At 38.5% G+C, this 18,886-nt stretch overlaps 1 protein-coding gene across 3 annotated transcripts in view; it reads left to right on the forward strand.

The window, feature by feature from the left end:
- The window catches only part of grid2 (glutamate receptor, ionotropic, delta 2), a 669,082-nt gene that overhangs the window by 367,895 nt on the left and 282,301 nt on the right, over positions 1-18,886 (forward strand). For all 3 annotated transcript variants that reach the window (XM_088336089.1, XM_088336090.1, XM_088336092.1), the window contains exon 4: positions 2,306-2,511. In XM_088336089.1, the coding sequence (XP_088192215.1) occupies positions 2,306-2,511 (206 nt within the window). The remainder of the gene's footprint in view (positions 1-2,305; positions 2,512-18,886) is intronic.

The following is an 18,886-nucleotide window of genomic DNA, read 5'->3' on the forward strand; positions in this document are numbered from 1 at the left end:
AATTCCCAATACTACCAAACATTCAAAATTGTACCCTTTGAAACTTGTATTCTGCTTTTTTCTGTTTTTACTGTTGGACACCAGCATAAGAAATTAGAAAGGATGTCAAAGGTCATTTTAACTACTATGCACTTATTGCATCATTGTCATTTCCAGCCAATTATGTTGCTGTTATTTGATGTCGGATCTGCTTTATGCAACCCACGATATTAAATGAAAGGAAAGGGTTCAGGGAAGGTTCTACCAAGATGTCCTTTTGTACAGTTATGTCTTTTTCTCTTTGCCAATTCAAAAATAATTGAACTGTAAGCTTATCAACAATGGATGCTATTATGCATGTGGAAATTGGGAATAGCGTAGTGACATCATTTTATGGAGAACATATTTGGTATTTTGCATTGTGAGGTGTTTTTTTTCTACAGTCATCCCCTGTTCTTCCTGCGAGCTCAAAATTAATTAAGTAATCTATTCATTGTGAGTGTCCACTAAATAAGTGGTTCTTAACTTGCCTAACTCCAGGACCCACTATTCCAAGCTAATGGCAACCCATATCAAAAATAATTTAAAACAAAATCTCCAATTTATTATATGAAATGATTGTACTGTTTAAAGCAGAAATAGTAGAATACATTCACTTTATTTTTTTTTTTTTTAGCAAAACCAAAATGACTTCGAGTACAGTATATACTGGCATATAGGCCTCCATCACTAACTCACTTTAAGCTACCCTCTAAAACTGCCCCATCATAAAATCATTTCAAATGTGACAATTAACTTAACAAGTAGAAAAACTGAGCAGGGCATAACCACCATCTACACTTAATGAGTATAATTGACCATTTGTTTATTCTTCTTAGTATTATTCTGCCAAGGCAAAGGCTTGGAACTCACTGAAAATCCCTGACCCACTTTTGGGGCAAGCCCCTCCAATTGAGAAGAGCTGTATTAAACTATAAACTTATCACTCTTTTTTTGTTTTAAACAATAAATGATAGGTACGATCACTATTGTACTTTGGCACTGGGTCGGACTTCCATCCCATGATACTTAATGTAAACCCCCCCGCGGACGTTTTGCTCTCCTCAACACAAATTGCTAGCTTATAAATCCTATGTAAAATCATTATCAGTTTTGTCAAAAATGTGTTTTTATGTGCAGTATACGTTTTAGCAAGATGATATTTTGACTGATTGTTTCAATGCATTCCAATAAAAGTGCAACACAAGTCTTTCATGACAATATCCGTTTTCAACCCCATAAAATTATATTGATAAGATATAGAATCATAAAAAAGAAACAAGTATGCATACCGAAGGTGGTTACAAAATGATGATATAAGGGTCAGTGTGCCTGCTGCTTGAATGGCCTCGACACTTAATGAGCTACATGCAGGTCAAGGTAATCTTAATTAAGACACTTGGGTTGATATCCCACGCTAATGATTTGTAAGGATGCTCTTGTGCGTGCCTATACATTGCGGGTGTGGGTGTGTGCGTGGTCATAAAGCAGCAATCTAATGATGTATTCAATATGAAAACAAATGACTTTGCCACCGTTCCCAGTGACATGGCCACGCAATTACCGAGATTGATTAGTATCATGACTTGAAGGAAAGGGCGGGGCCATACTTCACAGCATTATTTAGATTTACAGTAGTAGAGTATTCTGAAGAGATCACGCTCCATAATGAAAGAAAATATTTACTTTGTAAAATTGGGTACTTAGCAATTGTTAAAATTGTTAAAAAACATAAATTGTCTTGTTATTATGTGCACATCATTTTGCTCTGTTATATATATTTTTTTCTTTTTTGTTTTTAATATGTATATTGACCCTTTCCACACACGTGACGACACCATGACGGACAGCAGTAAACCTTAGTAAACAGTGTGTGAGGCCATTAAACGGTAGACAACAACAACAAAATAAAATATACTATTAAACACAATTGGCAATGACAAGTCAAATGAATATTGAGAGGCGGCTCACATTGTCAAAAAGAACAAAGAGCACTATTTAGAGAAACTAAGGATAGCATTAGCAATGCAAGCTACAGACCTATACAGTCTTCCCTCTGTTATTTTGACACATCTAAAGGAGTTCTCCAGTCTGCCTGATTTCAGTCCACAGTCGATACGACTCTATTGTCCTTGACTGGGTGGAATAATCTGCCTGTTTTATTTATTTATTTACATTTTATTTAGCTTGGGTGGGTAGTGGTAAGTGTGCCTGACTGGACCATGTATTTGAGAATCAAATCTAATTTGAAAATTACATTTGGCTTCATCCCTTCATTTCACTCCAGATATCCGTGGAATCGAAGAATTCCTGGACCGGGCCTCCCACCAGGGCATGGACGTGTCCCTGCAGAGGGTAGAGTCTAATGTTAACATGATGATCACGAGCCTGTTCAGGACCATGCGAGTGGAGGAGCTGCACCGCTACAGGGACACGCTACGCAGAGCTGTTCTCTTCATGAGCCCAGCTACAGCTAAGGCATTCATATCTGAGGTAAAGCATTCTTTTTACACACTCAATGTTTGCTGGGTCCGTACAAATCTCGCCGTTCCTCGGCACTTATTGTTTTGTAAAATTAAGTCTTTCATAAACATTCCATGTGTATACAGTATATGTACTGTGAATTCTGAACTACAAACTTCTACTTGTTCTCTACATTTTGAACACTGCAGTTTTAAACATGCTGTCGTGTATAGGGACAAATGGCAAGCTGCTCTTTTTTGCAAAGTGTGTGTTCTAAATACAAAACAGCATGGTGACATCTTAAGAAATCGGTCAATGTTTTGCCAGTGCTAAGACCGGGCACACAAAATTCAATATGTCCTCAATATGCCCGCAAGTTTTAAAACCCAAACTCGAACTGAATTTGACCTTATGACTCTTTTTGAGGGACTCAACCTGAAGTAAACCCAAAGCTTTCCTTTGACACTGAAATACACATTTTGCTGAAGTGCAGCAAAACTAAACTGAACGAAATGACATGGAAAATAAAATCATATTCTGTAGATAACAAGATGCAAATAGTGAAAACAACGCAGCCAAAAAGCAGAAAGAATGTTTGTAAAGCTTGTAAGCTATTGGCAAGAACTGAAAATTACGTCTGACGTGAGGGAGTCAGAAGGAGGAACGGCACGTCTTTTACCCCAACACGAGGATGAAAAAGTTTGGGGATTTAGTGATTTACAGTTAAACTGATAGTTTGTTCTTTATGATAGCCATCTGAATAATTAAGCTACAGCGCATACGTGCACTGCCGAGGTGTGTGAAAGTACTGTAACTTCAGAAAAATATTGCTCGATTAGAAGTAAAAATCAGTTTTCAAATTAATTATTCTTGTAAAAGTCAGTGTATGTTGTGCAGATCCTCCACAAAGAGCTAAAAAAATGTGATAGAGAAGTCCACCTGGCCTGGCCCAACATAATGATGGGCATTAAATGTCCATCATTAAGATCTTACCTCAAGTTTTGCCACAATTTTTCTTACAATAATTAAGGTGAAGTTTGACAGTTCTTTATAATATTTACAACATACTCAGGATATTTGACCTTTTTTAAGTCCTTAATGTCTGCATCCGATTGAACAAGCGTGTAGGTGATCTATCAAAAACGCCATGCTTCTCTTTCTGCATCATCTGTGTCAATGCCAGGTTGCTAAAGTTTACTTTAATCCTTGCGGTCAATAACACGCAAATTCAACTTGGTCCATTACTGCTAGAACTCCCAATGACAACAACAAAAAGACATGTCGGTGTTGCAATTTAGCAGTATTCTGCTCAGTATGGTTACCCTTGAGCCGCCATCAAGGAATATAGGGCTCACATGTTATCTGACTTCCTGATGCTGGAAGTGGCATCAGGTGTGCGACACCAGGGTTTTGTTCATTTTCTGCAGCCAAAAGTGTCAACGCCAAATTCCCCACATGGTTGGGGCCATGTGTATATCACTAGTCCACAAAAGTATTTATCACCCTCTTACTGCAATGTATAATCTGCAAAATTGCCTTCTTTTTTATATATATTTTAAAGGGACCCTGTGTAAATTCGACCAGTAGACTATATGGGTGTAGTAAATCCACACAATTTTTACCAAACCATTTTCCTTCATAATTAATCAGTTGATTATTATTCCATTAGTTGTTACTAAACATAAAATATATAAATATCTAACTTGAAAGCTGGTTTCGAGTTGTGAATTCATAAATTTGTCATGTTTATCCCATTTGATACTCTCATCTCTAATCTCATCAGCTGCACCGCTTATCGTCAGTAGGGTCGCGGGGGTGCTGGAGCCCATCCCAGCAATCATCGGGCAGTGGGTAGGGGTCACATTTTGCGAAGCTATCCAAAGTCCTTGGACGGCTTCGTCAAAACAAATGACTCCGACTCACAGGCAGGCAGAGCGGAGAAGACAACAAAACAGTGACAGATCAACATTAGCAATATGATTCATTATTTGTGTAATTTGGATGTGGTCTCCTGCATTTGATACTATTTAATTTAATTAATTTTAAGTTAAAACTACCACAGTCAGACCAAGGGGTGTAGAGGTGGAGAATAATGTTAAAGTCTGCAATGCGGTCATTTAATGAAAATGAACCCTTTTTTAGTGCCTAAAATCATCTGTGCTTATTGTAACTGTAAACTAAATCAAGAGGCAGAGGTTCAATTATTCAATGATTATGAAAATTTCAGGCAAAAACTATCGACATCGAATATATTGATATATATTGATACAACCCTGTATTAACTTGTATCGAATCAATACCAACACTACTGGTATTGCCCACCCGAGTAGGTGCGATGTGATTTGTCCGCCATCAATTGCATTTCAGGTGGCACGGTGGAACAGTGGTTAGCGCGCAGCCCCACGGTGCAGAGGTTTCGGGTTCACATCCAGCTTTTGGAGCTTGCGTGAACTCCCCGTGCCTGTGTGGGTTTCCTCCCACATACCAAAAAAATGCATGTCAGGTTACAGTGCATCCGGAAAGTATTCACAGCGCTTCACTTTTTCCACATTTTGTCATGATACAGCCTTATTCCAAATTGTATTAATTTAATCTCTGATCTCAAAATTCTACACAAAAAACTCCATTATGACAATGTGAAAAAGGTTTTTTTTTTTTACTTTTTTGAATTTATTATAAAAAGAAAACTAAGAAATCACATTTACATAAGTATTCACAGCCATTGCTTAATACTTTGTTGGTCCACCTTTGGCAGCAAATACAGCCTCAAGTCTTTTTGAATATGATCCCACAAGTTTAGCAAACCTATCTTTAGGCAGTTTTGCCCATTCTTCTTTGCAATAAGTCTCAAGCTCAATCAGGTTGGATGGGAGACGTTTGTGCACAGCCAATTTCAGATCTCTCCAGAGATGTTCGATCTGATTCAAGTCTGGACTCTGGCTGGGCCACTCCAGGACATTCACGAAGTGGTTCTGAAGCCAATCTTTTGAGATCTTGGCTGTGTGCTTTAGGTTGTTGTCCTGCTGAAAAATGAACCTTCACCCCAGCCTGAAGTCAAGAGCGCTCTGGAGCAGGTTTTCATCCAGGATATCTCTATATATTGCTGCATTCATTTTTCCTTCTATCCTGACTAGTCTGCCAGTTCCTGCTGCTAAAAAACATCCCCACGGCATGATGCTGCCACCACCATGCTTCACTGTAGGGATGGTATTGGCCTGGTGATGAGCGGTGCCTGGTTTCCTCCAAACATGGCGCCTGGCATTCACACCAAAGAGTTCAATCTTTGTCTCATCAGACCAGAGAATTTTGTTTCTCATGGTCTGAGAGTCATTCAGGTGCTTTTGGCAAATTCCAGACGGGCTTTCATGTTCCTTTTACTAAGGAGTGGCTTTTGTCTGGCCACTCTACCATACAGGCCTGATTGGTGGATTGCTGCAGAGATGGTTGTCCTTCTGGAAGGCTCTCCTCTCCCCACAGAGGAACGCTGGAACTCTGACAGAGAGACCATCAGGTTCTTGGTCACCTCCCTGACTAAGGCCCTTCTTTCCCGATCGCTCAGTTTAGAAGGCCGGCCAGCTCTAGGAAGAGTCCTGGTGGTTCCAAATGTCTTCTATTTACGAATAATGGAGGCCACTGTGCTCATTGGGACCTTCAAAGCAGCAGCATTTTTTCTGTATCCTTCCCCAGATTTTTGCCTCAAGACAATCCTGTCTCGCAGGTCTACAGACAGTTCTTTTAGCTTCATGCTTGGTGTTTGTGCTCTGACATGCACACTCAACTGTGGGACCTTATATAGACAGGTGTGTGCCTTTCCAAATTATGTCCAATCAACTGAATTTAATGCAGGTGGACTCCAATTAAGCTATAGAAAGATCTCAGGGATGATCAGTGGAAAAAAGATGCACCTGAGCTCAATTTTGAGCTCCATGGCAAAGGCTGTGAATACTTATGTAAATGTGATTTCTTAGTTTTTCTATTTTTAATAAATACAAAAAAGTTAAAAAAAAATGTTTTCACATTGTCATAATGGAGTATTTTATGTAGAATTTTGAGATAAGAGATTAAATCAATACAATTTGGAATGAGGCTGTAACATAACAAAATGTGGAAAAAGTGAAGCGCTGTGAATACATTCCGGATGCACTGTATTTTCCGGTCCAATGAGCGAGTGAGATGTCTGTCTCTGTGTGCCTCGTGACTGGCTGGCAACCAGCCCACTGCCCGAAGATAGTTGGGATGGGCCCACTAAATATAAGCGGTGCAGATAATGGATGTATGGATAATTGGAATTTGGAAGAGAGTTTGGACAAAGTTAACCGGACAAAAGGGTTTGATTTTACTCCAACGGAACATTTTGGGTAGGGCATGGAACCACATGCTGCTTCACCATCTTGATTGTCTCATCACATGAAGCAAATTTGAATGAATTTCTATCTCTGTTCTTAAATCTGATATTCCGTTCAACGTCAGAACTCTGAATGAACGAAGCACCTCATTTTTTGCAGTTACCAAAAGAATCATAGAAATGAAAATAAAGGTCACATTTCGCAAAGCTATCCAAATTCCTTGGACGGCTTCGTCAAAACAAATGACTCCGACTCGCAAGCAGGCAGAGCGGAGAAGACAACAAAACAGTGACAGATCAACATTAGCAACATGATTCATTATTTGTGTAATTTGGATGTGGCCTCCTGCAATATTACCCAGCGCCAAGAGACTGGCATGCTAGATTAGATTACACAAATAATTTGGAGAGGAATAACAAATGTTTGCCGTTGTTTTATCTGTGTCATTTGAAAGATCCAATCAACAAAAAGCGTTCAAAACAAACCGCTTCAGACGATTTTGGAGAAGTCACATGTGATCTTATTTACGCCGTAAAACTACTAAATGAAAGCAGCCGGGTAAAGCGCAAAATGGATTTGCACGTTTGAGATTAAAGTACAGTCACATATTTTAGTTTTTATTAGCTCAAAGGTTTTCTAAACTTTGGCTGTGGGCCATTTGAGACCTGACAAGCAAATTGAGAATTCGAATCGTCTTCATTGTCATTGCTATACCTTTCCACATATTTGTTTTTCCCGTATTTTTACGTTGTTTTTTGTTGTTGTTGTTTTATTATTTCAAATTGTGTACGTCCTATAACAATTTTTGTATATTTTTTCAAGCTCAATTTTTTTGGTCTTGACCATTTCTGCTCTAATCCAGAATGTATTTGTATTTGGTAGAAGAAGACAATGTTGTCATTTGCATTGGTTGTTGGGGCACACCAGCAAATGTTATCCTTGATCAAGCATTTATTTGGTAAAACAAAACAACAAAAAATGTTCCTTTTTCATATATACATATGATACTGTGAGTAAATAGGTTTGTAAAGTTTTGTCATCGCTTGATAAGAGGAGTTGCAATCTAATACAATGATTGAAATAGACAGGTATGCATTGATAACGACGATTTGCCGCTTTAGGATAAACATGTAATAAAAATTTGAAAAGAAAAATAATATAGAAATGATGTGATGATAAATGGGCAAAAATACGAACAAGTTAGTTCTTGGAGACTTGCCTTAGTCATCAGTGCATCAACATAATACTGCAATAAAAAAGTAGTCCAATGCTATTTTTTCACCCCAAAAAATCTGAAATAACTTGATTAATATGATATGAATACCCATTTTTATATACAAAGCAAAGACTCATATTTTCTCGGTTGTTTGTGCTTGTTTTGGGTTGTGATGGCCCTGGGAAAAGCATTTTTTCTCAGCCTACTGAACTTTTCCGCTTTAAGGGACCTGTAGTGCCTACCAAAGGCAGCCGGTCAAATAAGTGGTAGCCGGGGTAAGAGGGGTTCTTTACAAAATTGTTGGCTCTGCTGCGATATTGCAAGCTGGCAATGTCCCTTGGACTGGGCTAGAGCATCCAATGATGTTTAGCGGTGTGAAAAGTACAACAGCATATCCTGGATTATATTTTAAACAGTTTTACCTTGATTTTTGGGGTCTCTTTGAGGGGGGAGAAATTCATTTTTAAAAACGGGAAAAAAATATCTAAATATTTAGATAATTATACACAATTTATATTCCGATGAAATGTATATTATACACCAAACTGCTTTAAAAAATGGTATACCATCCGATTTTCGGATGGTACAGGGGCTGGGTGGTTAGCCTTAACTAAAATGTTGAATAGTATAGCACACTATTCTTATCTATAGATATTGTTGCCACAATATTATTAATATGTATTATTATTTTCGTTGTATATAAAAAAACAAGATCAACTGTATTTTAGTCATCATTTTTTAAAGACCAACTATGTTAATTGCAAATTATTTTAAAAAAAATCTTTATTATAATTAATGTAAATACTGTATTTCCAACAAGTTTATTTTTAATTAGGACAAAACTTGATTAGGAAATATAACAAAAAGGGTTAATCGAATGAATTTGAACAATAGGGTGACATTGTTATGTAAGTAGGTGTCAATATATTCAGACTATAATAAAAAGTATAAAAGGCAACACCAAATGAAAACTAGCAATAATTAAAGTCAGCGTTTATTCAGTTCAAGGTTTAAATGTCAACTTTGATATTACTTTCACCGGCAAATAATTTGCTATAAATCTGACTCACGGTCAGATTTTCAAATAAATGAACTCACGTATAATTCATTGTTTAATTGACACAGCAAAAATGCAATATATAAACTGAAGCATAGCAAAGCAAATGTATTATTTTCTTGCCTTAATGAAGTCTATGTGCTGCACCTTATGACTAAAAGCATCAGTAGATCTCCTCCCTTATGAAATTAAGAATCCATCCAAAGGGAATACAAATACTGGATGGCTTGACTAGCTGTGGACTTGCTAAGCATATAATTAATTATACTGTATTATTTGGGGATGAGATGTGCACAAAATAAGAACTTTCGGTCGCTGTCTGACCTAAGGCAAGAGAATTATGTGTCTCAGTCTGCGTCTGCAGACACAGTAATATGTTACATACTAATTGTATTAACAATCGTTATGATATAATGTCACAAATCAGCCATTTTAAATTAGAAAATCCAAAAGTTGTAAAGTTAATTAGAATGCACATTGATACTGAATGAACCATGTTATATATTTTTAATGTTATATGTCCACGATGGGGCAGCACGGCGGCGCAGTGGTTAGCCCATGTCGGCACAGTTCATTTCATGGGAACCTCCTGCGTGGGTTCAAATCCAGCTCCAGACTTCCTGTGCGGAGTTTGTATGTTCTCCCCGTGCTTGCGTGGGTTTCCTCCGGGCACTCCGGTTTCCTTCCACATTCCAAAAACATGCATTTCAGGTGAATTGGCCGGTCCAAGTTGTCCCTAGGTGTGAATGAGCGAGTGAGTTGTCTGGCCCCGTGTGCCCTGTGATTGGCTGGCAACCAGTTCAGGGTGTCCCCTGCCCACTGCCCGGAGATGGCTGGGATGGGCTCCATCCCCCCGCGACCCTAATAAGGATAAGCGGTATAACTGATGAGATGAGATGAGATGTCCACGATGACAGGTGAGGCACAGACTCGCCTGCCTACCCTGACTGCACTGCACTGATCTGACTGTAAGATAATTGTTAATGTAGTCCAAAAAACTTTGCCAAAGCTACTGGTATTTTGTCTAAGAGTGTAAACATGATGCTGCTGTTTTGTTAAGCAGCTCAATAGTTGGATTTTAAATTAATCAAAGTGCCCATAAGGTCGTTACCATCAATCATGTTTAATATTGTACATTATGAAACACATCAGAGTAATTAGAATAAATCTTCCATTAAATAACATTAACTGAAAAAAACCTTTCAGTTAGCTTCAGTTATATTAGTGTGCTTATCAATAAATTACTTGGAATAGAGACAAACACAGCATTTTTTTCAAAAGAAGGTAAGAAACAAGAAGAAAGCATTTTGACAAGGTCTTGATATTTCTTCCACACGCAGACCTTCATGTCACATTCAATATGCAGAGAAATAAATGTTGCCATTTGATATCAAAGCCTTAAAATATTTACAAACAACAATGCCATTCTAGGCCAGCTTCCTCTCTAAGAGTCTCTTCTTTGGTACTTGAAAAGCCCATTCGGCAGATGACACACACACACACATCACAAATAAAACATGAAAAAAAAACAACATTCTGTGTGAGGCACTCTTAATAATACATCGCATGGATACATTGCATTGCTTTTCACACTGTCACCAGCCTCAAAATGTTGACCCAAACTGATATATGTATTATATATAACTCTGTGGAATTTGTGCATTATCTTACTTCAAAAGATAAAGGACAATGTTGCTGTTTATTGAGTAGGGTAGCAGACTAATTGTCGAAAACAGAAATTTAGATCTCAGTTTTTTTGTGGTTTAAGATGAATGTACAATCAACTTATTATCACTAATCCTTATCTGAATTTGTTACGTGGAGAGAGCAAATTCAACCCTTGGATTTAGAGTTGAAAGATAAATATTTTGAAATCTACTTAGGTTCAAATGTAAATATGAAGTATTACAAGACTGGCAATAATGTTTCATTTCCAATTTTAGGAAACGATGAGCAGTACCAGTAGTCAGTTATTCCTCGTTCTTTTATATTGGGCTTGTATTCCAAAAAGGCCTGTGATAAGCAAATTCTGTGATGAAAAAAACTTTATTTAATTTTTACAAAATTTATTCAATTCAATATTTTATTATACACTGAAACCCAAGAACAAACCCTTCTTATGGGCTCAAGCACTCGTTAACCCCAAAAAAGTACAGTGTACATATTTTCATTGATTACGTTTACGAATAATTTTTTACCATCAAATGATAGTTATAAGAAGGGAAACTGTTTAGCAAATCAGAGTGCTGAACACAATGTACGAAGCAAATTTGTGAAGTTAAACTATAAAAAGTAAACTGCGTCATAACAATAGAAAACTCTAGTAAGTAAAACATTTTATACTGAAAAACGAGTTGGGACATTCCACCAAATATTGGCAAATTCTACAAACTGTACTTTAAGGGACAGTGTATATTATTTGATTGCTAGATGTTGCTGTATTGTGTACTGGAACCAAAAACAAGTGCTATAAAGCACAAGTGAGCGTACAAACTGCAGAGATTTAAAATTACCAATCCACACTAGTTTTTCATTTCCTTTTTTGCCCACCCTTTTATACGTTTTTGTTGTTCTGGGGTACCCTCAACATCAAATTGGCTCGCAATTATGTTAGCTCCTTCCATGTGACTCTCAATTTCAGTCAAAAAAACAAAAACTAATCATTTCTTAATTGACTGGTATGTAAAAAAGAGCACGCTTACATGATAATTACTGTCCATCCATCCTTCCGCTTATCCTCAGTTGGGTCGTGGGGGTGCCGAAGCCCATCCGAGCTATCTTTGGGCAAGGGGACACCCTGAACTGGTGGCCAGACAGTCGCGGGGCACACAGAGACAGACAACTCACTTGGTCATTCACACCTAGGGATAATTTATTAACCTGACATGCATGTTTTTGGAATGTGGGAGGAAACCCAAGCAAACACGGGGAGAACATGCAAACACTGCAAAGGAAGGCTGGTAGCTAGATTTGATCTCATGACCTCAAAACTGTGCCGCAGACGTGCTAACCACTTGACCGCCGTGCTGCCCAAGAATTAATGTAATTTTAATTATTATTCAAATGGTCTGCATTTATATAGCGCTTTTCAAGTCAATGAAGACCTCCCAAAGTGCTTTACAATGTGCTTCACACTTACCCATTCACACACACACACTCACACACCAATAACGGCCATGCAGCCATGCAAGGCGCCTACCTGCTTCTTGGGGGCATTAGAGATTCAGTGTCTTGCCCAAGGATACTTCGACATAGCCGAGAATCGAACCTGCAATCCTTTGATCCCAAAACGAGCAATCTACCTTCTGAGCTAATGCCGCCCCAATATGATTAACAAAAAGACACTACAAGGCACTAAAAACCACGCTTTAAATATGGTTGGTCTTTTAGAATTGACATAAGGTGTTTGCAAACACAATAAAGACAGGGACACTTGTTTTATTTTAAGCATTACCTAGCAAGCGTTTGGTTTGAGTGTGGAAGTAAAGCAAATGATCAACAAGGAATTGCTCATCTATATGTATTTTTTAATTGGAAATTATTTAATCCTTCAGATTTACAGATTGCATACCAAAAATAATATTATTGTAAGAATACTCAAGAGGATGCCAGTTTGTTATTGTAACTGTTGCTGCGCACTGTTGTTTGCTGTTCGTTGCCTAAACTATTACATCTTTGTCGCTATCGACCAATCATGTTGTTGGTCTTTTATTCTTACACCTTTTTGAGAAGATCTGCTTTTGTAACTGAGAAGAAGTAATAAAAGAAAGGGCTCAGATGAGGGCCTCTAGAACAGCCCTCAGCTTCTCTCCCTGTCCTTGCAGGTTCAAATTCCGTTGTGTGTCTACTAAAGTTTAAAAATCACTACGCTGTAGTTTTGACTCAGCCGGAAAAACACAGATAAATAAGAACAAAGACCTGAGAGATGTTGATGCTTCAATTTTGAATTGGTACGAGATATTCACATGGGCGATGGAAAGATCCAAATGTCAAGATCAAAAAATGGTACCCGTCCCGATGCTTGTTTCTTAGAATCGTTTGCGACAGGTCTGTTGTCACTACCGCCTAGTTGACATCACTCTGTCGCCGCTGAACCCTTTTTTTCTTCTACTCTATACAAACTCAACTCCTGTCAATCAACATCTCCAACACGGATGACTTGCTTTGTGTTTCATCACCTCGGAGAAAGTCGAGTAAAAGTGTGAGACTATTTTGACAGGGTAGCATTCAATATGTTGAGTAAAAGTATGCCGTGAAAATATTCAAATAAAATCAACGCAAATGTCAAGTATTGTTACTTGGAAAAACAAACCACAAGGAACTTCTGAACACTGCAATGATTTGTACTTTTAGCCAGGGCTGTTGCGAGATATATGATTCTCGAGTACCTACAAAAACAAGTCAACAATGCTTGAGGCAGACAGTCGATCATGTTGCTCAGTTAAAGGGTTAGCTGGAGGGCTTGAGTCTGTCATTCTCTCCTTGAACTTTACAAACAACTATTACGGCCTCATCACAAAGTAGGTGTGTGTACGTGATCAAAATATTCACAATTTGGATAAAAAACATAGTGAATGTGTCTTGCGACAAAATCCTCTAAGATGAGGGTGTGCAAACCACTTGTGAGGCTTCTTTTCGAGGTTACTTATTTTCCTCGTGCTGAGGTTTTGAGTTTTTTTTTGCCTGCATGTTGGTTTAAGATCACTTCTGATCTGAAGTGTAATTGTGGCCTGTGCAGTAATTTGAATTAAGCAAATAAATGTGCTTTGGCTTGACAAGTAAAAATATCTGGCTCGCAGCAAAATGATTAATCGCCGTTGATATTTGACTTTAAAAATCACCAAATCAATCAATCAAACAGTTGCATTAATTGGGTACTTGACATACATTGTGCATGGAAATCCCTTTTATATAATCTGCAAACTGAACATGAAGTATATATATATATATATATATATATATATATATATATATATATATATATATATATATATATATATATATATATATATATATATATATATGGCTTTTTTGCTAGTGACGCCTAAAAATTGGAAAATTAGGTAAATGCTTGTTTCAAATACAGTCCAATTGCCAACCCAAACCCCCAGATAGATGATGAGTTTATTATTGAGCTGATTGAGGCTGTGAACATGGATTCGAGCCAGGAGAAGGCACCAGTGAGTAGCAAAATTTCAGGTTTCAGACACAACCTATTAAATGAGCAATTCCAGTTAATTCATATTACATAATTGTATGTTTCTCATTTTGCTAGACCAGGGCTCTCCAACGTGGTACCCAAATGCACCAGGTAGCCAAATTAAGAACACTTGAGTAGCCTGCGGACAGGATCTGAAAACAGCTTACTAGTTCTGGTAGATTTCTAACTGGCATGGTGTTCTAGCGGTTGACTGTCTCTTTTTTACTTCTAATAATTACAATCTGGTATTAACATTGCAACAACAAAGTAACAACACAAGTTTTTTTTTGTTTTTTTTATAATGCATGCAAAACTGGTCGCAGTTAAAGCTAATCAGGAGCAAAAAATCAAAACTGGGCTAGACAAATCTTTGAGTAAATCATAAACTAGTTAAAATCTATTTGAAATAACCGAACTGTTTGCTGCGGAACAACCAAATGTGACAGGGAATTTTGTTTTTTTCTGTTTGCTTTGTACGGTTTCTACTACATTTTTCTAGTTGGACTTTTGCAGAGAATTGTTTTATTTTTTGACATAATCTTTCAAAGAATAGATCAAAAGTATTTCTTGCAAAATGTTTGTGTTGTTGTTATCAATGTACAATAAAGCAATCGTTCCTCTTGCTACTCAACTGTGATGTATGTACTGTATATTGTTTTTCTTGTCAATGAAATTTTTCCTTGACATCTTATTTCCTAAACAATTGTCTTTAATGCAATTTGTATATCCCCTGTAACATTGGGCAGCTGCGCTCCTCTGGGAGGGTTCTGCATGCAATTGGCATCGCACTTGCAGCTTGTCTTGTTATCTCCTGGTGACTGTCGATAGTGTAATAGGGTCAAGTTTCCATGCCAAACGAGTCCCCTCCCATGAGGCCCGGTAGGCAAATTGACGGAAGGGAAGATGAGATAATTGAGAAAGCGTTGGATAATAATTGGTGTTTAAGGTCAGATGGGTTGCAATCTCATTTTTTGCCTCTACTGATAATTTTATCGCGATGCATGTCGTGTTTGATAACTAATTTATGAATCTTTGGTATGCGCTCAAGTCATCTTGAGTAGATGAAGCATCCACTTCTCTCAGCACGGAAGAAAATTGGTTTTGGTTTTGGAAAAAGCCCAACATGCAGAGAGCAAAGAGCTTCAACCAAAAATGTAACCATATTACTGTTTGGAACAAAACCCTGGAAACCATATTGTCAGTATGGCGGCAAGAAGAGAAAATACACATTTTTGCATTACTGGCATTTTTTTTCAAAATATTTTTCAATTAAGGTATTTTTCTAGGTTTGTTGACATTGTTTTACAGTATTTGTATCTGTATTCTCATGACATTACTCCCTTTTTAGGTTAAACTCTCTTGGCTTTTGTTATGAAAATATTTTCTATGAGAATATTTACATTGATTATTTTATACTGCTCTCGGTGACCTTGGGGGTAGGGCGCCCGCTCCAAGACTGGGAGGTCGCTGGTTCAAGCCTCGGCTGAGTCATACTTAAGACTTACAACATTGGTACTTATTGCCTCCCTGCTTGGCGCCCGGCATTTGCGGTTGGATTTGGGGGGTTTGGTCACCTAATGACTCCCAACATATCAGTTGGGTTGAAATATTAACGTGTTCCTGACTCTTGCCACCTCCCACTAGGGGGATATGGCTCCAGTATATATATATATATATATATATATATATATATATATATATATATATATATATATATATATATATATATATATATATATATATATTATACTGTTAAGGTTTGCAATGTGAATATTATAATATTATTTTAATATACTTTAAGTGCCTAAAATTTGTGTTCTGTGTTTATTGAAATGATGAACTACAGTCAGTCAAAGGGGGTAACGGATTAATAATTCAATGACATTTTCAAGCAAAATTCATTGTCATCAGTTTCGATCAATATTACAATGTATTAAAAATTTGTTCTGCATTATAATGCGCAGCAGAGTACAAGGTGCACACCCAATAAATAGTCTTTTGTGATACATGTTTGGTATAAAATGTTTAAATGATTGGGCTTGCCCTTAAAATATTGTCACGCACCAAAACGGTCAGAAAAGTTTGGGTACCACTAAAATACAGTATTGTATTGCGAACTTGCTAAGTCTCTAGCACAAATGCTACAGAACTGAACAAAGAGAAATGCATTGTGTGTAGTATTTTTTTTTTTCTGAACTAAATCTACAGAAAGGGATTTTAAGGCATGGTCACACAGCCTTTCACGGGTGTATCGCAGCTGAATCACAGCCAGAGGTTTCTGCCCGTGAAGCAGACGCGGTGGAAAATGTGCAAAATTGGCTAAACCCGCTGTTTACCCGTGGTATGCCCGCGAAACAGACGCCGGCGACTGTTCCGTTTCCTCATCGCGGGTAACCGCGGCTGCATCGCGTTTGACCGCGCTTACTCGCGGTACACAAGCTAATGCACGTGATAACACCGCGATACAGGCGCAGAACAAATGTGCTATGACCGTGCTCCACCCGCGATTACCCGCTATATTTTTGCGTTCTACCCGCGTGTAACCACGTCTTGGCCGCGGCCGTAGCACCTCCTAGCACGTTCGTACCGTGTCTTTACCTCGTGTGTACCACGTGTGCCGCCCGCGGTTACCAAAGGTCTAAAATTTTGAGCAGCGCAAAACTTTTTCGCGTGGCCATCCGCGTGTGTATTTCTTACCGCGTGTCAAGCACTGCTGTATCTCGTCTGTATTGCGATCTCAAAGCGTCCAACAGCGTCTGCTTCACGGGCAAACATTTCTGGCCGTGATTCAGCCTCGATACGCCCGTGAAAGGCTGTGTGACCCTGCCTTTAGGGAGTAATTTGGTCGTTCTGAACTGAATGAAAGATAAAATAAACACATTGCTTCACAGTTTCAAAACATTTGTTTTTTACAATGCTTAGTTTTAGCTGAGTAAAAAAAAAATATATATATAACGCTTTTAAAACCTGGGCAGCACGGCGGTGCAGTGGTTAGCGCGTGTGCGGCACAGTTCTGAGGTCATGGGTTCAAATCCAGCTACCGGTCTTCCTGTGCGAAGTTTATATATTCTCCCCGTGCTTGCGTGGGTTTCCTCCGGGCACTCCGGTTTCCTCACACATTCCAAAAACATGCAGGTTAATTGGCTGGTCCAAATTGTCCCTAGGTGTGAATGAGCGAGTTGTCTGTCCCTGTGTGCCCCGCGATTGGCTGGCAACCAGTTCAGGGTGTCCCCTGCCCACTGCCCGAAGATAGCTGGGATGGGCTCTAGCACCCCCGCGACCCTACTGAGGATAAGCGGTGCAGATAATGGATGGATGGATTTTAAAACCCTTTTTGTTTTCTCGTTTCTCTCATATATCTTGTATGGTTACTAAAAATAGTGTGATGATGAGATAATACCTAATTCCTTGTATGTATTTTCTGTATCTCCAGTGGGCTAGTGGATGGGATCTGCCGTCATCTCCATGATCCCGGTTTGATTCTGGCTAAATCCAATGTTATGCAATTGAGAACAAGTCACTTCCCTAGCAACCTTATGGTTAGGATTCGGTTCTTTTACCATTGCTTATTGGTTTCATCCCTGTGGCCACCATTGATATGTATGTTGTTTCCCATAAAGTTAATTGCTAATCAATAATTGCACGATTATGTTAACGCATTCCCCATTTTGTCTGTTCATAAGGTGCAGCAAATTATGAGGGGCACGTTCAAAATTCCTGCCAATTTAGGGTTTTTGGATGTGCCTTTTATTATGGAAAATAGGTTTCTTTGATCAGACCGATACCAAAATTCCCAGTATCGCCTAATAGACAAAAGAGAACAAAAATAAACACATAAATAAAACATGACTACAGTTTGATCTACACAATTTTAAAGATGTCCACTTTGGCCTGCGTTTCACACCATTAGCATATCTAATGTGAACCCAACCTGAAAACCTGAAATCATTTTTTCCAAGAAGTGTTCTTTGCATGCTGTTGAAACACCAGCTGTAATATGCCAGAAACTATTACTCCAGTTTATCAACATGATGTCGGCGGCATGTTAGCTTGGCTCTTGACGCTGATGGATCGAACCACCCCCTGGTGGAAAACGTTGCACGGTCCATGCATCAAGCTCAAGCGGTACCTGTAAAGCGTCAGCGGGTGGCATATGCGCCGACCTCGAGAGAACTGATCACGTTTGTAATTGAGGAGCCGAACAGATGCTCTTCTGCTCCAACTGCAGCTGCTTAGTCTGCTCTTGCATAATTCAAGCTGACGTTAACCGTTCTTACCGTGACACTCTTTTGACCCATTCTAGATCTGTTTTTGCTCACTGCTCGATCGGTCTACTCACATTGGATGAGGACTGTGCAATTGAGTATAGTGCAGGGGTTGGGCAGTGGGCAGGGGGCCGTGCGAGACCGCCAGCCTTTGTATTTTGGTTCACCAAACAAAAATGGTAACACTATAACTATACCGTGATCCTTCACCCTAACGCGGTACACCTTTCATAGTCTCTTTGTGGTTTGGTCACTTTGAGTATCCCTAGTTTTTTTTTCTGTTTGTTTTGTAGAACTCCTACTCTTTTTGGTTGTGCTACA

Source organism: Urocampus carinirostris, chromosome 5, assembly GCF_059441175.1.
Source record: "Urocampus carinirostris isolate Australia breed hairy pipefish chromosome 5, RoL_Ucar_1.0, whole genome shotgun sequence".
In the NCBI taxonomy this organism is placed as follows: Eukaryota; Metazoa; Chordata; class Actinopteri; order Syngnathiformes; family Syngnathidae; genus Urocampus; species Urocampus carinirostris.